The sequence below is a fragment of the Bipolaris oryzae genome, assembly GCF_000523455.1.
Source record: "Bipolaris oryzae ATCC 44560 unplaced genomic scaffold scaffold_11, whole genome shotgun sequence".
NCBI classification, from domain to species: Eukaryota; Fungi; Ascomycota; class Dothideomycetes; order Pleosporales; family Pleosporaceae; genus Bipolaris; species Bipolaris oryzae.
Window position 1 is genome coordinate 281,321 of NW_006911287.1, and position 19,877 is coordinate 301,197.

At 52.6% G+C, this 19,877-nt stretch overlaps 5 protein-coding genes across 5 annotated transcripts; 4 read left to right on the plus strand and 1 right to left on the minus strand.

Annotated features, from left to right (window-relative positions):
* Positions 1-130: 130 nt before the first annotated feature.
* On the plus strand, positions 131-793 carry COCMIDRAFT_22734 (uncharacterized protein; the record flags this gene model as incomplete). Its single annotated transcript, XM_007685562.1, has 3 exons — positions 131-278; positions 501-631; positions 746-793. The coding sequence occupies 3 exons, from the start codon at positions 131-133 to the stop codon at positions 791-793; spliced, it is 327 nt and encodes a 108-aa protein (XP_007683752.1).
* A 2,025-nt stretch (positions 794-2,818) lies between these two features.
* COCMIDRAFT_1595 (uncharacterized protein) lies at positions 2,819-3,043 on the plus strand (the record flags this gene model as incomplete). Its single annotated transcript, XM_007685539.1, has 2 exons — positions 2,819-2,865; positions 2,920-3,043. 2 exons carry the CDS (start codon positions 2,819-2,821, stop codon positions 3,041-3,043), a joined length of 171 nt encoding a protein of 56 aa, XP_007683729.1.
* A 14-nt stretch (positions 3,044-3,057) lies between these two features.
* On the minus strand, positions 3,058-3,351 carry COCMIDRAFT_83897 (uncharacterized protein; the record flags this gene model as incomplete). The annotated part of the gene is made up of 1 exon (XM_007685634.1): positions 3,058-3,351. The coding sequence occupies one exon, from the start codon at positions 3,349-3,351 to the stop codon at positions 3,058-3,060; it is 294 nt and encodes a 97-aa protein (XP_007683824.1).
* A 4,979-nt stretch (positions 3,352-8,330) lies between these two features.
* On the plus strand, positions 8,331-9,098 carry COCMIDRAFT_32976 (uncharacterized protein; the record flags this gene model as incomplete). The annotated part of the gene is made up of 2 exons (XM_007685583.1): positions 8,331-8,353; positions 8,411-9,098. The coding sequence occupies 2 exons, from the start codon at positions 8,331-8,333 to the stop codon at positions 9,096-9,098; spliced, it is 711 nt and encodes a 236-aa protein (XP_007683773.1).
* A 3,254-nt stretch (positions 9,099-12,352) lies between these two features.
* On the plus strand, positions 12,353-18,923 carry COCMIDRAFT_1596 (uncharacterized protein; the record flags this gene model as incomplete). The annotated part of the gene is made up of 3 exons (XM_007685540.1): positions 12,353-12,630; positions 12,680-18,824; positions 18,879-18,923. The coding sequence occupies 3 exons, from the start codon at positions 12,353-12,355 to the stop codon at positions 18,921-18,923; spliced, it is 6,468 nt and encodes a 2,155-aa protein (XP_007683730.1).
* Between the last annotated feature and the right edge of the window lie 954 nt (positions 18,924-19,877).

The window sequence follows — 19,877 nt, forward strand, 5'->3', positions numbered from 1 at the left end:
GTTCAAAAAGAAAGCGTGTACTACGAGGAAGTTGGCCACAAAGGAGTTGTTGGTGATGGCTGCAAGGTCGACTTGGAAGGGGTATTGGTAGGGATAAGAAGGACCAAGGTTCAGGAACAGATCAAAAAAGATGAAAATGGAGGCGGGGACATCAAAAGGCGAGTGGAAGAGCGTGGCGAGGACTGAAGCGGGGAGGAGGCCCTATGTGGCTGCAGGTAACGGTGAGCCAAGAAGCAAGCAGGGTAGTGGACGAGTGCTTCAGAAGATTGCTGGTCCTTGTAGGTGTTACAATGGGGCGAGCATAGAGTGGAGACGAGGACAGAGGCTAAGGTGGGAAAGGCGAACGTCAGGTCGATTCTTAGACGCTTCGGGTTGGGACGTCAGACGAAAACTGTGTGTCAAGATGGCTGTGGAGCTGACTGCAGAGCCCGTTCGCTAACCGTGGTGTGAGAAGGACAAGGTCAAGCAAGAACCGAGCAAGTGGTACATGTGCTGTACAGCAAGCCAAGCAGGCTGGGGAGGTAGCAGTAGCGAGAGCAGGGCGTGGGAAACAGAGAAAACAGCCACGGGGAGCGAATTGGCGTGGGAAAAGGAAATTCTGGCGGCGCAGGCAAGTGTCGAGGTAGACAATGTAAGAGCGGGTACGACTGGCGGCCATGCCTAACAGGGCGTGTTGACTATGCATTTGAGCAACGATGAATTCATTAACTGGGGGAGGGTTCCGGCATGAGCTAATGCCTCGCAGGTAGATGCAGCGCCAGGCTCCTGGGTGGGTCGAGCCCGTCCCGGTTAGCCATGGAAGAAGATGTTTGAGCGACCAGGGGTATCTGCACGGCGTTGATGATAAGACTCAGCGATGGCAGGGATGCAGGCTGAAGATCTACACCGCGGACTAGATGGCATGTCAAGGTGGTGGAGGTGCGTGCGGCGGGGAGGGGTGGGTGAGGAAGAGGCGCGCCGGGTCCGCGTCAGCCACAAAGTCGGACCAGGTATGCCAGGCGAATGAACCGAAAAGAAAAAAACGGCGTACAGAGCCGTAATTAATGTATTGCCGCAATACGGCAGTATTACACGCCATGATCAGCGGCCCCCGAGTCTTGTCTCGTCCTGTCCTGACCTGTCCTGTCGGTACGCAACTGTGGTCTTGTATGGACGGAGGGTCGCGGACAGCAATGTCTCCATCTAGACATGTGCCTTGCCAGCAGCGAGCCTAGCTTGACTCAGCCCGTCCCAGCTCGCCCGTTGCGAGGGATACGAAGCCCATTCGCGTCTTGTTACTTGCGCAGGCAGTGATATGCCCTGTCAGCAGCATCAGGTAGCATCATGGCGCGGCTGAGTCGAGCTTCCACACAAACAGAACAGGCGCCCACCGAGTCGCCTTTGTCATTGCATTTGGCACCACCAGCGCTTCGCCCGTGCCAGAGCGGGCACTACTGCTGCTACGTACGGCCCTGCGGTTGCTTCTTTGCGCTCCTCGTCACCGTGGCCACTCACCAGCAAGCCAGGCGAGGGAGCACAGCGAGCAATGGAGCGAGCGACTCTTCCCTACTGCCGTTGTGGGCCTAGCTGCATTGTCAATTATCCCTTCTCTCGCACACTTGCACTGGATCGGCTGGCTGGCGCTCTCGTCTCCATTGCTCGTCCGTCAACCTCGTGCTCGTGCTTTGTGCCTCTTGCATGGATGGGCGTGGGCCTCGCTGGTGCTGGTCAGTTGTTTCGAACGGTGAGCCCTGTGCGTCACTGGCGCTGGCGTCGCCCAGGAACATGGCGGGTACAGGTGTATGTGTGTACATATGTATGTAGGCGTGTGTGGGTGGATGGATGGACGTAGGCATGTACCTACTACATACGTACCAGCATCCAGTTCGACGTGTTGTTGTCTAGCGCCCCCGCCCTCCGCCTTCCCCCCTCTGCTCGCCTGCACACGTGACCCTGTCACTACCACTACCACCACAGCTTCATCCATCCGGGGCCGCCTCCCATTGCTCGCTGCCACGTCTCGAATGCACGCCTCACCATCGCACTGCAAGAACTTGTTCTTTTGACCGCCAGCCTGCTCACAGATTCAACATGAAAATTGCTTTGTGGGCGATCACTTGCGGTCTGGGACTTGACAGCCCTTCACACTGTGCTTTTTCGCTTCCTCACAAATGCACCCAAGAACCACGCTTCTCACCGTCTTCTGCACGGCCCTGCCCTTGCGTCGACTCAAGCCTGGGGCCTCTGCGGCAATATGCCGCTGCGACTAGAGCAATGTGAAAGCCCCAAAGCAACCGTTCGCTCACCGCGTAATCGACACGCCCGCTGCCGCTTTCCTCATGATGCAAACGATAACCACAGAGACCCCGCGCCACCCAACAAGCCTGGGGTGGAGCGAGGCGCTGGTAGAGCAATAGAGGCTACCTGAAGTCTGCTGCTCGAGGGCAAAGATCGCCATACCCATGTGCATTTGCGACAGCACATTTCCAATTGCGATGCAGCAAGTGTTTCTTGTCCCAGCCAGCGGGCCCAATCTGGGTTACCCCACGCCAGCCCTAAGGCCGATCGCTCCGTGAAAGGGATACCTGGAGCCAGAGATCGCCGAACAAGCGCTGCTACGCGACTCGCTTCGGTACCGGCCTTGGCGCCACCGCTTGGTGCGAGCAAATCGCTCAATCGCACGTTCTCATTATCGCGTCCGTCACGGGATGCCTGAGACTCTGGCACGGCCGCCTGCTGCTAAGAATGGACCGTACAAACATTTCCAGAAACACGCTACGCCCCATTTGAGGCCCCGTAGCTTTTTGCCAGTCGTTTCGCCAATCACCATACCCCACATATGGCCATTACGCCCCAGGACTACTGTTTCAAATTCCTTACTCGACCGTAATCAATGCTGGCCTGACTGCCTGACTGACCGACTGACCGACTGACCGTTAGACTAGCTGAATTCCTCTTGAATAGCAAACATGTCTCTCCCTATGATGGCATTCCTTATGGCGACTGCTTTAGCCGTGTTCTTGCGCTCTGGCTACTCGATACGAGACTCTACAGCGGCCGGTGACTCGGTGAGCCAGATTAAGTGCAATCACGGATACGCCGCCATGTTGGGACGCACGACGACAATTTGCCAGTAGAGGCGAGTCTTTTCCGTGCCGGCGTGGCGATGTCGTGATAAGGGTACAGCTTGTTACGGCCGCTTCCTCTGACGGCTTGCTGATCAGCTGCATGCATCGTATTTGCAACCGCAACCAAAGCGGCCACTTGTTTTAGCACTGCAAACCAGACCCGTGAATGCTGTGCCAACCACGACTTCATCGACATACTATCCCTGACGAAACGCGAGTGTAGAACCCTGCTGAGACTATACATACATACACAAGCTACTATTTTGGATATACCAGGCTTTCTGGCACAAGCACATGGCAGCGAGGCATGTTTAGCAGGCTGTGCGGATCCTGCAGGTGAAACACGTCGAGTAATCCACGATAAGGCACAGGCGCTGGGATTTATCGCGTGAGCTGACGTTCTGTTGCCCGGCATCACAGCAAACCAGAGTGGACTAATGCCACACAGCCTAGCAGCGTGTTGAGATGGAATTAGTTGGGCAATTTCCGTTTTTATGCAGAGGCTTCGTACGCTTCAAGCCGTGCTATGGCCCAAAGTACCGTGTTTTACGAGCAGAACATCTAAAATATCCGTATGGTCCTATTGGCCGGGCAAAGTAGGCGGGAGTGGAACAGTGGTAACTGGAACTGGGCTGCCGAGAGGGCCCGCTGCGGGCGAACGGCGCTTGTCAGTCCAAGTCCAGGCCCGGCGTGCCACGAGGAGCGGTTACACTTCGGCATCTTGATACTCACTGACCTGACAGTAGTACAGCATGTGTCTTGAGCGTCGTCCAAGGCCTCGCACGACCGGGGCTATGCACGAAAAAGGCCCATGGGGCACAAGTGGGTTTCACACGAGAAGATGACTACATAGATTTCCGCACAATCCATTCGCAAGCAGCAGTGATGACAATTATGCAGGGCTTATGTATAGCAGTATTGGTGGCTAAGCTGTTGGCGCCCAATCGAGACTAGCGCCCGGAACGCTGGCCCCAGTAGCCACAAATTCCCCCTCGTTCCCAAGCCTTCACTACTCGACATCATCAGCTATCCCAAACGGCAAAGTGATAACCACAACAACCATACAACGTCCCACATCCGTCCGGTACTCGCTCACTATGCAGTGGCAAAACAGTTTAGCCTGCTGGTGCCCTGGAAAACCGCCAGCCCCACGGGCCTGAATCACCCCCCCCCCACTTGTTGCGCACTGGTAAGCAGCAACGACACACAGTCTTGCTTTTGCATGTGTATACCATACAGAGTCCAAATGGCGATGCCGATTCACGCCGCGAGTGACAAGCGAATCGGTCTTGCGCCCTCCCGCTGCAGCGTTTTCTAGATGATTACGTGCAGAGCGCCAAAGGAGCTCCGTCATTACACACGGAGTACCGCGTCATATGTTGTTTCAAACATTTTTTTCCCGCGCCGCCCCCACTGTGCGGACGTCCCTACCGCTCTCGCTAATCTCTGAAGAGAAGCCATCGGCGCGACAACCAAAAATCTACCCCGTTCATCCCGAACAATGGAGACGTCGCAATCGCGTTTACCTGCTGCAGCACCGCTAGCTAAGCACCATCTACCTGCATGCACATCTACATGTAATGTATGCGTATGGTAATGTTTAACTAGCTTCAGCTAGGTCAATGGGGTATCCACCACTTCTCCACACGTTGTTCCGCAAACCCAAGAGGACGGTTATCATCAGAGCTTTTCGATGGGCGCTTACTCTCAGGCTATGCAGAAATCGATGCATGCACTCGTCATACAACGTTGCTCTCTCACTCAGCAAAAAAGTAAGAAGCGTGCAGGGCGTTAAGGGATAAATCTTTTTTTTGTTGGAAATCAGATTCTTAGATAAGAGGATAGTACGTTTTGTTTCTCGATGCGAAACAACTTGTGTCTTGGGTTTGGAAATAGCCGTCCTATAATAATGTTTTCAATGTCAGCATTGCAATTTGCCCGATGTTCTATCTTGAAATAATTTACATGGCCCATTTTCTGGAAACAGAGTGGACAGCGGTTCCCTGTTAAGTATCATGGTGCGTTGACAGATTGGGACATTTCTATTTCTAGGCAATGTGGATGATTGCGTGGCATACGAAAAGTCACCGAAATGCTCTATCTTGTTGCGAATAGGGTAAACTCTAAAAATGTCTCTCTTGAAAAGTATTAATTGTCTTCTTGTACAACATGAAATTGAATTATCAAAAGCTGTTTATTATCCTTCTAGATACCATTGAAATAAACAGTCATTATTGTCTGTAAATAATTGAATGTTCAAATACACTACATATCTCCCATTTGCGATGCTAAACTCACTCGCCTTTGTCTATCTATGCTGACAATCAGAAGTCTTAGCAATGCTTGATCCAAAAACTCTTAATCAGACTACAACCAACGCAGCCAACATAGTTACCAAAACCAAGTACCTGTACTTTCTCTTGGCTAGAGTAACTGTATCACACATTCCTTCCACACTCCCGATAGTAAACAACAAAAACTCTACACATATCTATCATCAAAAAAATAACTCCACCAACCACAATAACTCCCGCAAATCCACCTCATTCGCCCCATACTCCCCCAAATACAATAACCAGCTACGGTAACCCTCCCAATCCAACATTCCCATTTCCCCTTCCCATCCCCTTCCCGCCTTTCCCATTACCCCCTCGTACAACCCGAACCTCACATATGCCGTACACTCAAGCTAGATTATGCACCTCGAAAACTCTCCCTCCTCCACCCCCCGTTACACCCCGCGCACGTGGCCCCCTTCCATCTCTCCCTCTCTTTTTTTTGTTTCTCTCGCAAGCTTGTTCTTTTCTCGAACAAAACTACCCTTTTCCGGAAGTATTCGGTGTGAGAGTGTTACACGGCGTTTCCATGTTACATTTCCGCGCTCTGGAAAGACGCATGGATGGGGGTGAGACGGTGTGAGATAGAAAAAAAAATGCTGTGTATGCCGAGGTGCCAAGGTAGAATGAAAGGTTGTGCGCGTACTGGGATGATTGTTGATTTCTTGTCTGTTTGTGGCTGGCTGTAGGGGGGGGGGAAGGGAAAAAAAGAATAAAGGGAAAGGTGAGGTACGGGGATTACGTAGATGGTTTGTAGATCGCGAGTGTGTAATGGGAAGGTGGGTGATTATGTGGAGGCGGAGAGAGCGAGAGGTTGGTAGATCGCGATGATGATGATGAAGCGAGAGAGGCTAGAAAATGGAAGAGTGGAGTTGGAGGACCGTGATGTGTCGTTGTTGATGTTGTTTTTCTTGGGGCTTGGGGGGAGGCCGTGGTACGGGATATGCGTGGAGAAAGTTGCGAGATGTGGAAATGTGGCTGGAGTCACGATAATAGGTGATTATGGTGATGGCGGGGGTTGCCTTGTTAGAGTAGGATGGGCGGCGGGTTGAGGTTGTACAAAGGATGGGCTTGCTGTTTGTTATGTTACGTTTCTTTTGGACGAAAAGAAGATCTGGGAACTGGAGATTTAGTAATAGAATTGTTCATAGCGATGAAGTGTTATGTTATTGAATGGGCTTATTGTATGCAATTATTGATTAGAGGTTGAATTCTAGTACTGCATATTGTTTGGTGGATTGTAAAAGAGTTTTGATGGAAGTAGATTATCACCAGACGTTACACAGTGAAATGAAACGGCCGATTCTGTATCACCAGAGATTTATTCAGTTTTGCTAAATTTTTACAAGACGTAGGAAACAGAGGACTCCTGTTTTTCCAAGTGTAAATTACCTCATTGCATGTGCATCATTCATATCGTACAAAACATGCCACTACCTATTCCGGTATACCCACGTGGAATACCTGCATACCCGACAGCCTTCGCGAAATACATCTAGAAGTTAATAAGCATACCTCTAATCCATTCAATGCGCCTAGATATCTACGCAGGACGGTATCCACAGCACTGGAAATCCGATCCAATGGTATTCACTATCTTCACCATGCAGCATCAATCAACCTTACCCATGGCCATGCACGTCGTATTCCCCCCCTACATATTCAACTCTAAAAATTACAGAATAGGAAGTCGTCCTGTTGCGTGAATGCCGTTGTGTAGCCTCGAAAAGTCCATGACCGCGTCATATATCCGGCCCCACAGTCTATAACGTCATGAACCACCCCATCTAGGCTACCGCTCCCCTCGCGTATCAACATCATAGGGTGATTGTAGCATTACCGACGCTGCTATTGAATAGCGCTTTATCTAAGGCATGGCGATGTGGTAGGGTTTGCGATCTGGATAATGACTAGGATACGACGGAGTTGTGTGTGACGGGATATCTTTTGCCTCCATATCTAGGGTCTTGTTAATCCTGAAGAGATTAGTGATCTAGTTAATTGAATGAGCGTTGTATTCTTGATTATTATTGCTCGTAAGGAAGCAGAAGGATGAAGTCCGTCGTCGTGGGTTTCTGCTACTGGTTTACTAATAAGTCTACCTAGTTGAGTAACCACGTCCTTTTTCATCCTCGGTAATTTTGTGAGTTTTTTCTTGACAGAAGAACGGTATTCTTTCTTCAAACTGCAGTGATTGATCTTGTGTTAATATTACGTACAATCTTTGCTGCAGGAAACAATCTCACGAATGTCATAGGAATGACGACTGGAAATCAAGGTAGCCTGTCGGGCATAACGGAACAGCCTGCATCTTCTAGGCACACCATAGTACGTGTCAACTGAAGCCTAGGCATGACTACAGGCCTCTCACCCAAGGATCGCAAGAGAAGACAATGGGTCTGCATGTAGTAGCACAAAAGACTGATTCGCAACTGACTACTACCATCCCGCATCATCTTTGCATGCCAGCAGTGCTGCCCTGATTACTGCAACATCCTACCATCTTAGAAATAACTCCGGAAGGATCATTAAAAGTCTTACTAGGCATTTTTCCCTTTTCCATTCCTCTTGACACCAACATGTCATGTCATGTAGAATCGGCATTCCTACGACGGTTCGGCGCGGACGCCCGCGCTAGTCCGAGTTGCCAAGCAGCCGTTTGATGCCCCCCAATTAAGGCCTGGCAGACTAAGGGGCGATCCGTTTAGCCGCAACGAGCGGAATTCCAATTGGAGCATCGAGGCGCTAAAACGTGCAACTTGGGTTTCACTGGATCCACTTGCTATCAGAATATCTCTCATGCGTGGGGTGTCTGTGCTAAATCGTGCGGAACAAGGCTCCGTAGGCTCCTTCGCCCCTCAACTGCGAACAAACGTTCAAAGCAAACATGCGCTATGCGAGATCCAAATCGTAAATCGCGCTCGTGCTAACATGCCAATATATTGTGCATGGCACACTTTCCCATAGTGGGCAGCTATCCAGTGTTCTGAGCAACGTTCCGTCCCGCTGCCATGGAAAACCTCGGGACGGGAGTTGTCGCCAGCGAACCATCTGCTTGGACACCAGAGGAGCGCTTAGCGACATTCCAGATGCGAGCATCATCGATATTTACCGTTGTCACTCGGCCCGCTCATGTCATTCATTGCGGCCCGTTGCTGAGGAGTTACTAGACCCGATGCTTATCCGTGTGCAAGACATGTTTTGTGTTGAGAAATTACAAAAGTGGTCTAAGCACGGGGGTGACGCCATGGAGATGATAGCGCAAAGCGATCATGCAAACTCTTGTCGCGGTCCCAAGGTGCGCAGAAAGCCAAGGGCGGATGTGATCCGTGAGGTTTGTGTTGCTTGTTGCAAACTTGCAGGATCAAAAAGTCTCCAGGCGAGCTTCGGACATCCGATCAATGCGGACCCTGGAAAACATCCAGCCCATTGCGCAATTCAGGTGTCAATCTTATCCAAGACACCTGTAGAGGGATCCGAGAGCCGGGTACGACCACACGTTCGGGCTAAATACCAAGGAACCTTGGGCGCCGTCCACTCGGCTTGGCTGATGGAACGTTCAAGGCAATGTCGTAGATATGCCCGCCCCAGTGGTGCCACATCCCAAGAAACCCCAGCAGATGATTTGGCTAATCCGAGTGGCTCGATCGTCTAGACAGTGAGGCTTTTGGGTGGAGTGAAATGAGGCTGGAAAAGATACAACTCTTCGGCAGCGGCTCTATTCCCAGTGGTCAATGCCCGCATTTTGCATTGTTAGCTGCCGAGCCAGAATTCCCGCAAGGCGATTTGTGCCATCCAGCAGCCTGCATAAAGCATCAAGGGGCTGGACTAGAATCTGTATACCGTCAGTTCCGGCGTCCATGCGGAAGACTTACCGTGCATGTTCGCCACGCTGGACTGCAGCTACACTACGCACCGTGCACAAGCAAAAGACTTGGAACATTGGCGATGGCCGTGGTTGTAGAGCGTACTGTGGGGAAGAATGACATGTGCTAAGGAGGAGATATTGTTCATAGGCCGCAGAATGTACCCGGATGAGTGACTTGTCAGAGAGAGGGGCCGATGGTACAGCTGGTGTGAGCATATCGCCTTGCTTGTACTGGCTCATTCATGCAGTGACTTCCATGTTACGTCTGACGAAGTGGCTATTTTGATTGACTATTAGCCTATAGGCACTATCACATGCCTGAAGACTTGCCAAGTGTTGGGACAGTCTGGCTTGAAGACTTGGGGATAAGGTAGCGAGTCGGCGACTAATTTACCCCCAAGACTGACGCCAGTGTATGCGTTGTTGGAAAAAGTATATCCCGTGACTTTGTAGTGCGATCCAGCGTCAATGGATGTCGACTTCCAGAAAGAGCAAGATCCAGGAGCGCAAGGCACTTGTGCGGAAAGAGTTAGAGGCTCGGGGAAGTGTGGCACACGCAGGTGTATCCTAATTTGGAGAAAACACAAGCGTGCGGAGACTAGACAGTCTGGCATCAAAAACCAAGTAAAAGGCTCGAGAAAAGCAAAGCGGGTGCAGAAAGGGGCATGGACCGCGCCCATGTACACATGGGAAACTCGAATTGAGTGGCTGTCCTCACCGTATTCAGGATCCGACGTGGTATCAGACGCATGCGGTGATTTTTTTGGGAGCATCCTTCGAGATTGGGGTGGATACGAGGGGTGAAACATGTGTCGAGACGAACCATTTCAGGGTTCCCACAATGCATGCCATGAGTTTTTGCCTTTGCGCCCTGGCGACTACGCGAGTGGTGGTGGCGCCACCACTACGTACCACCACCCTGACACTGGGTGTGGGCCGTTTCGACTGTGTTTGTAAAAATACTCCTACGGTGTTGTAGAGTGAGTTGCTATTCTGAGGGCATGCAGGCAGTGTTTCCCATGTTGATGTAATCTGCTTGATGCTGTCAGGGACAAGGCGTTGTTCTGTTTCCAAGGTTGGGTGTCTGTCATGTGTCGTGCGTGGCTGGGTCGTAGGGTTGGCGGGCGGTGGCAGATGGCAGAAAGGCTTGTCGATCACTTTCCCATTGCTTATTCGGTTCTCCGCTCTCCGTAATGAACGTCACCTCGTAATCACAAATACACCCCATCACGAGCACCACCACCCGCACTGTCCCCCGCATGCCAGCTCTACCGTGCTTGGATTCTAGATTGTGTATCTGTCGAGATATGGGTCAAAAAACGGCCCATCAGCACGTCTGGCCCCGTACTCAACCTTACCATGACCGTCCAAGGGCGTAGGTGATTGGTTTCGCCCACTATTCAGAACCTTACGCCCCACAGGAACAAGCGATGCAAGCCCGTATCTATCGTCAGGCGTTCCTCGACTTAGCCTATCAGTTTTAGATATGCTACTCCCCTCGTAAGCCCGGAGTACCGCCTGTGGCGTCGGTATTGGGGAAGCCGTGAAATGGGGCATGGCTGACTGTAACTATTCACAGGAATAACAAGCTTGCTCAGCCTTTGAATTGCCATGATTGACGCCAGGCAAACGTTAGGCGGGTGTAGAGATGAGCGTCTCAACGGCGCGCTTCCCATGGCTGGTGGCTTTGGGCGCTTGGATGCTCGAATATCCACATCAACCATCCGCCCAAAGCAATGCTTGCTTTCCTTATGCTTGTTTTCACACCAACCCAAAGTAGGCGACCCGATGAGCTGGCGCTCTGATGATCATTAGGAGACGCCGAGCTCCAGGCATTCCGAGACGTACGCTATGCCTCATGCTGAACCTCCCAGCCAGCGTGCTCACCCAGCCATAAGTCCGAGCGGGGGCTCCAGAAGCTAGGTCAAAGCCAACAACGCTGTAGCATCACAGTACTCGATACGTGGCAATGGAACCGCTGACAGAGATCCGGTAACGTTCGTGATCGCTCACCGGATGATTGACCAGGCCTTGATTGACTCGTCAACCTCACCATCTGCCCCATAGTACATACATGCTATCTGGAACACTTCGGTACGACAAGCTGTTGAACCGAAGAATATGGCACCCACAGTCTTGTGTCACGGAACTGCCACGAGGGTCTCGGTTTGCCCGGAGGTCCTGTACTGTGATGCCTGTACCCACTAGTCTTCCACATGTGTACAGGGTTCACTCCAAGCAGCTTCAACATGCACACTTTACCAGAATGGATTCTTCCTGACTGCATAGATCTAAGCCTGAACTTGCTTGGAAGATGCTGTAATTGATAGTAGAGCACACGGACTCGACGTCTATCCACCCCGGCTTTTGGGAGGGGATCCGAGCCACTAGACCAGAGTTGAGACAGCGCCCTCGCTTCTCACGTCCCCACGTCTCATCTCTAAGTACTATCGTCCGCAATGCATTGGCTGCATATCTCAGCCGCTGGTCTCCACGTCTAGCGCGCCATCTATCAATAGGCATGCGAGCTTACTCGGACGCATAGCCGGCATCTGCACGCCATCAATCCTCGGAATATGGCTGTACTATCCAGGAAGGGAAGTGGTCCGCGGGCCACACTGATTCTCACGTCAATACGTTTCTGCCGTACTTCGCTCCGCAATACATGGGTTGTAACAGATCCGGCACGCACTGTGCTTGTCATCGCGCGATCCACGCCCTGACCACCTTCTTGACATCTTACGCCTATCATTCCAGGCTGATCACATACATATACGAGTACCTCCAGACCCAGATCCCTTTCTATCCCACCATTACACCTCCAGTTTCTTGGGCCATTACCCTTGCATCAAGTGCCTAAGTCATACGACACTGGAGCTCTTCGCTTTCATATAACACCAGCTACCCTTCCATTAACTTTGGAAGCCCACCCCTTTCACCTCCTAAATACACCTTGAGGTTACTCTGCCTTTTTCGGCACCCAATTACTACATCTTTTCATCTTTTTTTTTTATAATTCTTCTTTTATACCCTTTGCTAAAATGGATGTCCTCATCTTCGGAGACCAAACCGCCGACCAGTACCCGCTCCTGCGGAAGGCTTGCACCTGGAAGAACAACGCGACCCTGACGACCTTTCTCGACCGGATCAGCGTTGTGATTCGCGAAGAAGTGCAAAAGCTGCCACGAACACAGCGAGACCAAATCCCCAACTTCCTGACAACATGGGATCTTGTGGAAGCATATTACGCCAAGGGATTGAAAATCCCTGAGATTGAGAGTTGTATGGTTACCATTGCGCAGTTGGCGCACTACATTGGGTGAGCCTTTTTTTTCGTGTGCTTGTCAAGTGTCCTGCTGACCTCTCAGATACTTTGCCGAGAACCCAACAGAGCTTCCAAACCCATCAAACACCCGAGTCGTCGGTCTTTGCACCGGTCTCCTTGCAGGTTCTGTTGTTGCATCTGCCAGGTCACTGAGTGAGCTTCTCCCACTCGCGACCGAAGCCGTCCGGGTTGCTTTCCGCGCAGGTACCTGCGTTGGTGCAGCCAAGGAGGCACTCGAGCAATCTTCTGCCTCCAAAGATTCATGGTCCACTATTGTGACCAACATTTCTGAAGATGCTGCCAAGGACGCCATTGCTGCATTCCACGAGGAGCAAAAGATCCCGACCCTGGCTCAGGCTTACATTAGCGCCGTTAGTACAATGGCGCTAACCATCAGCGGCCCGCCTGCTACCACGAAGCGCCTTCTCGAGAACGAGGCTTTCAAGTCCAGTGCTCGTGTGCCTATCCCCGTATATGCGCCCTACCATGCATCTCACTTGTATGCTCAGGCCGATATCGACCGTATCCTCGACAAGGACGCCATCAGGCATCTGCAGCAATTCCGCCCAGTCGCCCTCGTCCACTCCGCAGCCACCGGAAAATGCCAGACTGCTACCAACACTTTGGAGCTGGTCCGAACTGCTCTTCAAGAGATGCTTATTGAGCCTGTGAGATGGGACAGCCTCCTTTCCGAGGTCGTCTCCCAGGTCACCTCTGCATCCAACGCACAGTCCTCTGTTTCCGCATTTGGTGTAACATCCATTACCAACAGCCTTGCATCCGCGCTGAGGAATGGTGGCCAATCAGCCATCACCGTCCGCGACCAGTCTGCCTGGGTGCCAACTGAGCATGATAGCCGAGGCCGTACCCAGAACGACAAGATTGCCATTGTTGGTATGTCTGGTCGTTTCCCCGGTGCTGCCAACCCTGAGGCGCTCTGGGATCTTCTCGAGCGCGGTCTGGATGTCCACCGCGAAGTCCCTGCAGACCGTTTCGACGCAAAGGCCCACTGCGACCCCTCAGGCAAGGGCAAGAACAAGAGTCACACCCCTTATGGCTGCTTCATCGATGAGCCCGGTCTATTCGACCCCCGCTTTTTCAACATGTCTCCCCGTGAGGCTGCCCAGACTGATCCCATGGGTCGTCTAGCCCTCACAACTGCCTACGAAGCCCTCGAAATGTCTGGATACGTACCAAACCGCACCCCCTCGACCAAACTCGAGCGCATTGGTACCTTCTACGGTCAGACTTCGGACGATTGGCGTGAGATCAACGCTGCAGAGAACATCGACACCTACTTCATCACGGGTGGTGTGAGGGCGTTCGCGCCCGGCCGCATCAACTACTACTTCAAGTTCTCCGGTCCCTCGTACAGTGTGGACACTGCTTGTTCTTCTTCGCTCGCTGCCATCCAGCTGGCCTGCACTTCCCTCTGGGCTGGTGACTGTGATACTGCTTGCGCCGGTGGTCTCAATGTCCTGACCAATCCGGACATTTTCTCCGGTCTTAGCAAGGGCCAGTTCTTGTCCAAGACTGGAAGCTGCAAGACTTACGACAACGATGCTGATGGTTACTGCCGTGGTGACGGTTGTGGTTCCGTCGTCCTCAAGCGCTACGAAGACGCCATTGCTGACAAGGACAACATTCTTGGTTGCATCCTTGGCGCTGCCACCAACCACAGTGCCGAGGCCGTTTCCATCACCCACCCTCACGCTGGTGCGCAAGAGTACCTTTACAACAAGGTCCTCTCCAACGCCGGTGTTGATGCTCATGAGATTAGCTACGTGGAGATGCACGGCACTGGTACCCAAGCCGGCGATGGAATTGAGATGACCTCGGTCACCAACGCCTTTGCTCCTCGCCACCGCCAGCGTACCCCCGAGCAGACTCTGCACTTGGGTGCCATCAAGGCCAACATCGGACACGGTGAAGCTGCTTCTGGCATCAACTCTCTCGTCAAGGTCTTGATGATGATGAAGAAGAACGCTATTCCTGCCAACGTGGGTATCAAGGGTGTCATGAACAAGACCTTCCCCAAGGATCTTGCACAGCGTAATGTGCACATTGAGACCACTCAGGTTGCTTGGCCACGCAAGGGTGCGGAGAAGCGCAAGATCTTCTTGAACAACTTCTCTGCCGCTGGCGGAAACACCGCTGTCATCCTGGAGGATGGTCCTCTTCCTGAGGAACCCAAGGGTGTTGACCCTCGCACCATGCACATGGTTACCGTCAGTGCTAGGTCCATCGCATCGCTGAAGAAGAACATCAACAACTTGATCGATTTCATTGACGAGAACCCATCCGTCACGCTGCCCAGCTTGGCCTACACTACCACTGCTCGACGCATCCAGCACAACTACCGTGTTGCCTTCTCCGTCTCTGAGATGTCCAAGGTCAAGGATGGCCTACGTGCTCAGCTCAAGGACACCTACAGCCCTCTTCCCATGGTTCCAACCAAGACTGCCTTTACCTTCACTGGTCAGGGTTCGCAGTACACTGGACTCGGCCAGAAACTGTACGAAGACCTTGAGACTTTCAAGACCGATATCGACCAGCTAGACAAGCTTGCTCGTCTGCACTCTCTTCCCTCGATTCTGCCGCTCTTGACTGGTGCGGACGTCGCTACCCTTTCGCCAGTGGTTGTCCAGCTCGGTATGGCCTGTATCCAAGTTGCTCTCGCTCGCATGTGGGGTGCCTGGGGTGTCCGCCCCATCGCTGTCATTGGTCACAGCCTTGGCGAATATGCGGCTCTCCACGTTGCTGGCGTCATCTCCGCCAGCGACATGGTACTCCTGGTTGGCCGCCGTGCTCAGATCCTAGAGGAAGAGTGCACCGCCAACACTCACGGTATGCTTGCTGTCAAGGGCAGTGTTGAGGCCATCAAGGCAGCCTTGGGCGACAAGATGACCGAGATTGCCTGCATGAACGGCCCTGAAGAGACTGTCCTCTGTGGTACCGTTGATGTTGTCAACTCGACTAACGAGCTTCTTGCTTCCAAGGGATTCAAGTCGACGAAGCTGAACGTTCCATTCGCCTTCCACTCTGCTCAGGTTGAGCCTATTCTTGAGAAGTTCAAGGCTGCTGCTGCCTCGGTCACGTTCAACAAGCCTGTTGTTCCGGTCATGTCGCCCCTCAATGGCGACATCATCGTAGAGGCTGGCATCATCGGCCCTGACTACCTTGCTCGCCACGCCCGTGAGACTGTCAACTTCTGGACTGCTCTGACTAACGGCCAGGAGCAGAAGCTCTTCGACGCTAAGACTGCTTGGCTCGAGGTTGGAGCCCACCCTGTCTGCAGCGGAATGGTCAAGTCTTCCCTTGGCGGTTCCCCCGTCGCGGCTGGATCTCTCCGCCGCAACGAGGACCCCTGGAAGACCCTCTCCAACACCTTGACCACCCTGTACCTGGCTGGTGTCTACATCGACTTCAACGAGTACCACAGGCTTTTCAACCATGCGCACCAGATGTACACACTGCCTACTTATGCTTTTGACTCGAAGAAATACTGGTTGGACTACCACAACAACTGGACTCTTACCAAGGGCGAGGTTCTTCAGGCAGCCCCTGCAGTCAGCGCTATCGAGGCGGCACCGGTCGAAGAGGCGCCCTCCAAGCTGTCGACAACTTCTTGCCACAAGATTGTCCGCGAGGATCTCCACGCCAACTCTGGTACCGTTGTTGTCCAGTCTGACCTCTCCGACCCCAAGTTGAAGGCTACCATCACTGGTCACCAAGTCAACGGCACCCCTCTTACTCCATCTTCCTTGTATGCTGATCAGGCGATGACTGTGGCCGACTACCTCTACCAGCAGCTTCGCCCTGGTACGGAGACGCCAGGTCTTAACGTCTGCTCAATGGAGGTTACCAAGACTCTCATTCCCCAGTACCCTCCTCCTGTCACTGGCCAGCACTTGCAGATTGAGGGTAACGCAGACCTTGAAGCCAGCCAAGTCAAGATCACCTTCCGCACTGTCTCAGCCGACGGCTCCAAGATCCTCGCCGAGCACGCTGTTGGTATTGTCAAGTACGAAGATGTCAACGCCTGGAAGGAAGAGTGGGGTCGCATCCAGTACATGGTACAGTCCCAGATTGACATGCTCCAGCAGAAGCTTGCGACTGGTGCCGCCCATAAGGTTCTCCGTGGAATGGCCTACAAGCTCTTCAAGGCTCTTGTTACCTATGCCGACAACTACCGTGGTATGGAAGAAGTCATCCTTGATGGTAAACAGACTGAGGCTACTGCTTCAGTTCAGTTCCAGACTACCCCAGCTGACGGTGAATTCCTCTGCTCTCCATACTGGATCGATTCTCTTGCTCATCTTTCGGGTTTCATCGTCAATGCCTCGGACCACCTTGACTCTGAGAACTCCGTCTACATCTCTCACGGATGGGGATCTATCAAGATTGCCGGTAAGCTTTCGCCCGAGAAGAAGTATCGCTCCTATGTTCGCATGCAACCTGCTCCTGGCAACATCTCTGTTGGTGATGTCTACATCATGGACGGTGCTGAGATCATTGGTATGGTCATGGGTCTCAAGTTCCAGAACATTCCTCGTCGCGCCCTCAACATCATGATGCCCCCCGCCGGAAAGGCCGCTTCTGCTCCTGCTGCCAAGGCGGTCGCTAAGCCTGCTCCCAAGGCTCTTCCTGCTGCTACCCCCGTCAAGACCCAAGCAGCCGTTCCCAAGGCAGTGAAGGCCCCCAAGCCCGCCAAGGTTGTAAAGGTTGCTGCTCCTGCCGGTGTCACCTCAAAGGTCATGAACATTGTCGCCCAAGAGATCGATGTCGACATGTCTGAGCTCGTTGACGAGGCCGCTTTCGAGAACCTCGGAGTTGACTCACTTCTGTCTCTCACCATCTCTGCCAGGTTCCGCGAGGAGCTCGACATGGACATTCCTTCTACTCTCTTCACCGACTGCTCCACTGTTGGTGAACTGAAGAAGCACTTCTCTCAGTTTGATGGCGCTACCCTCGTCGAGGATGACTCTTCAGTCACATCCGACGAGCCTTCTGGCGCACCTACTCCTTTCGAGGCGCCTGCCGGTCAGAGTGACAGCACTCCTGCTAGCTCCGCCGGTAGTGACGATGGCCATGATGACATCAAGCCCTCGGCTGCCACTGAGGGCGGTGCCAGCCTGGCTCGCAAGCTTGTCGCCGAAGAGATGGGTGTTGATGTCTCCGAGATCACTGACGACCTTGACCTCACTGACATCGGCATGGACTCCCTCATGAGTCTTACTATCCTTGGTTCCATGCGTGAGGCTACCGGTCGCGATCTTCCTGCCGACTTCCTTACCGTCAACGTCACAATCAAAGATATCGAGACTGCGCTTGGCATGCGTCCTCAGCCCAAGGCTGCGAAGCCTGCCGCTAAGGCTTCCAAGGCCCCTCAGCTCTCTGAGGTGAACAAGAAGCTCGCCTCGCTACCCGATGTCTCCAATCTGCCTCCTGCCTCCTCTGTCTTGCTCCAAGGTAACCCTAAGACCGCCACCAAGAAGTTCTTCTTGGTCCCCGACGGTTCTGGCAGCGCGACTAGCTACATCTCCATCCCCAACATCTCTCCTAGCATGGCTGTCTACGGACTCAACTGCCCGTTCATGAAGTGCCCTGAGAAATGGACTTGTGGTGTCGAGGGGGTCTCTCGCCTTTACCTCAACGAGATCAAGCGCCGTCAACCAGCTGGTCCTTATCTCATTGGTGGATGGTCTGCTGGTGGTGTCATGGCATACGAAGTCGCTCAACAACTTGTGAACGCTGGTGAAAAGGTCGAGAGCCTCGTCCTCATCGATGCTCCCTGCCCGGTCGCTCTTGATCCTCTTCCCGCTCGTCTTCACATCTTTTTCGATCAGATTGGTCTCCTTGGCACTGGCAAACCCGGTGGTACTCCTTCATGGCTCCTTCCTCACTTCGCATCTGCCATTCAGAACCTCAAGGACTACGACCCGACTCCTATGGACCCCAAGATCGCTCCTCCCGTCCTCGCCATCTGGTGCACAGATGGTGTCTGCCCTAACCCTGAGGACCCCCGCCCTCCTCCAGGTGAGGGAGAGGACCCAGCTCCCATGAAGTGGCTTCTCAACAACCGTACTGATTTCTCCGACAACGGTTGGGCTCAGCTTCTTCCCAAGGAGAACTTCCAGTACGCCGTCATGGGCGGCAACCACTTCACTATGATGAAGGGGGATCACGTAAGTTACTTCGCTATCTATCTTTCCCTTACAACATACTAACATATCTTCCAGGGTGTTACTCTTGGAAAGCTCATTCAGCAAGGTCTCAAGCTATGATGACTTTGTGTCTTCCATGTTCTCGGTTGTAATCACCGTATATTGCATGCATCTCGTTATGTTTCAAGTGTTGAGTAATGAGATGTTGGCGTTGGAATTTTGTTCACTTCTTTGTCAGTATGGCATTTAAGATATCACATGGCGCAGGTTTCGGGTCACGATAAAGTATTTTGGCAAGCTGGCCTACTGGATGGCGTTGGGGGCCTGAATCTTCTGGGTTTTGATTCGACACTCCCGCACACGACTTGATTGGCTTATGTTCTTTCCTATGTTCACGCACCGTTATGATTATTCATAGTCTCGCTCTGTACGTAATGTTTTGGCTTCCGCAATGCAAGGGTACTTCATAAAAGCTGGTGTTTGTTGCCTCGTGACAGGTGATTGTTGTCTTTGATCGTCTTTTGGTTGGAGAGCTGTCTACTTCGCCAACCCTTACACAACATGATCCAGCTCATGCTGTGTCCCTTGCGCTCTTTTCCAACACCACGTTTCGGTAACCGAATCTTTCGTCTATCTTGCACAAAATAGTCAGTAACTTGTATCATTCGGCTCCGCAGCCCGGATTCTCGCACGCCCTTTCATGCTCTATCGTGGTGGCCAGCAATTCAATCTATCATGGTGTCACAACACCCCCACGCCTTCATCTAAACCATCTTCATGTCCAGATCCAGAACACAACATCAACACACCCTCTCTCCGCCAACCCATGTACATGATCGTACCAAGACACAGCATCTATCCCACCGACCAGCCGGCTCTACCCCAGGTCCTCGGGACATACACACACACACACACACTGAAGCGCCGGCCTCACGTGAACACCATGATCGTCCCTCCCCACCTCGTTCCTTCCTTCCTCATTCTTCCTACCTTCTTCCTTGGCGCCAAATCTCCAATTTATCCAGTCCAGTCCCACCAACCAACCCCCCCGCATTGCATGAAGGGACCCCCCCC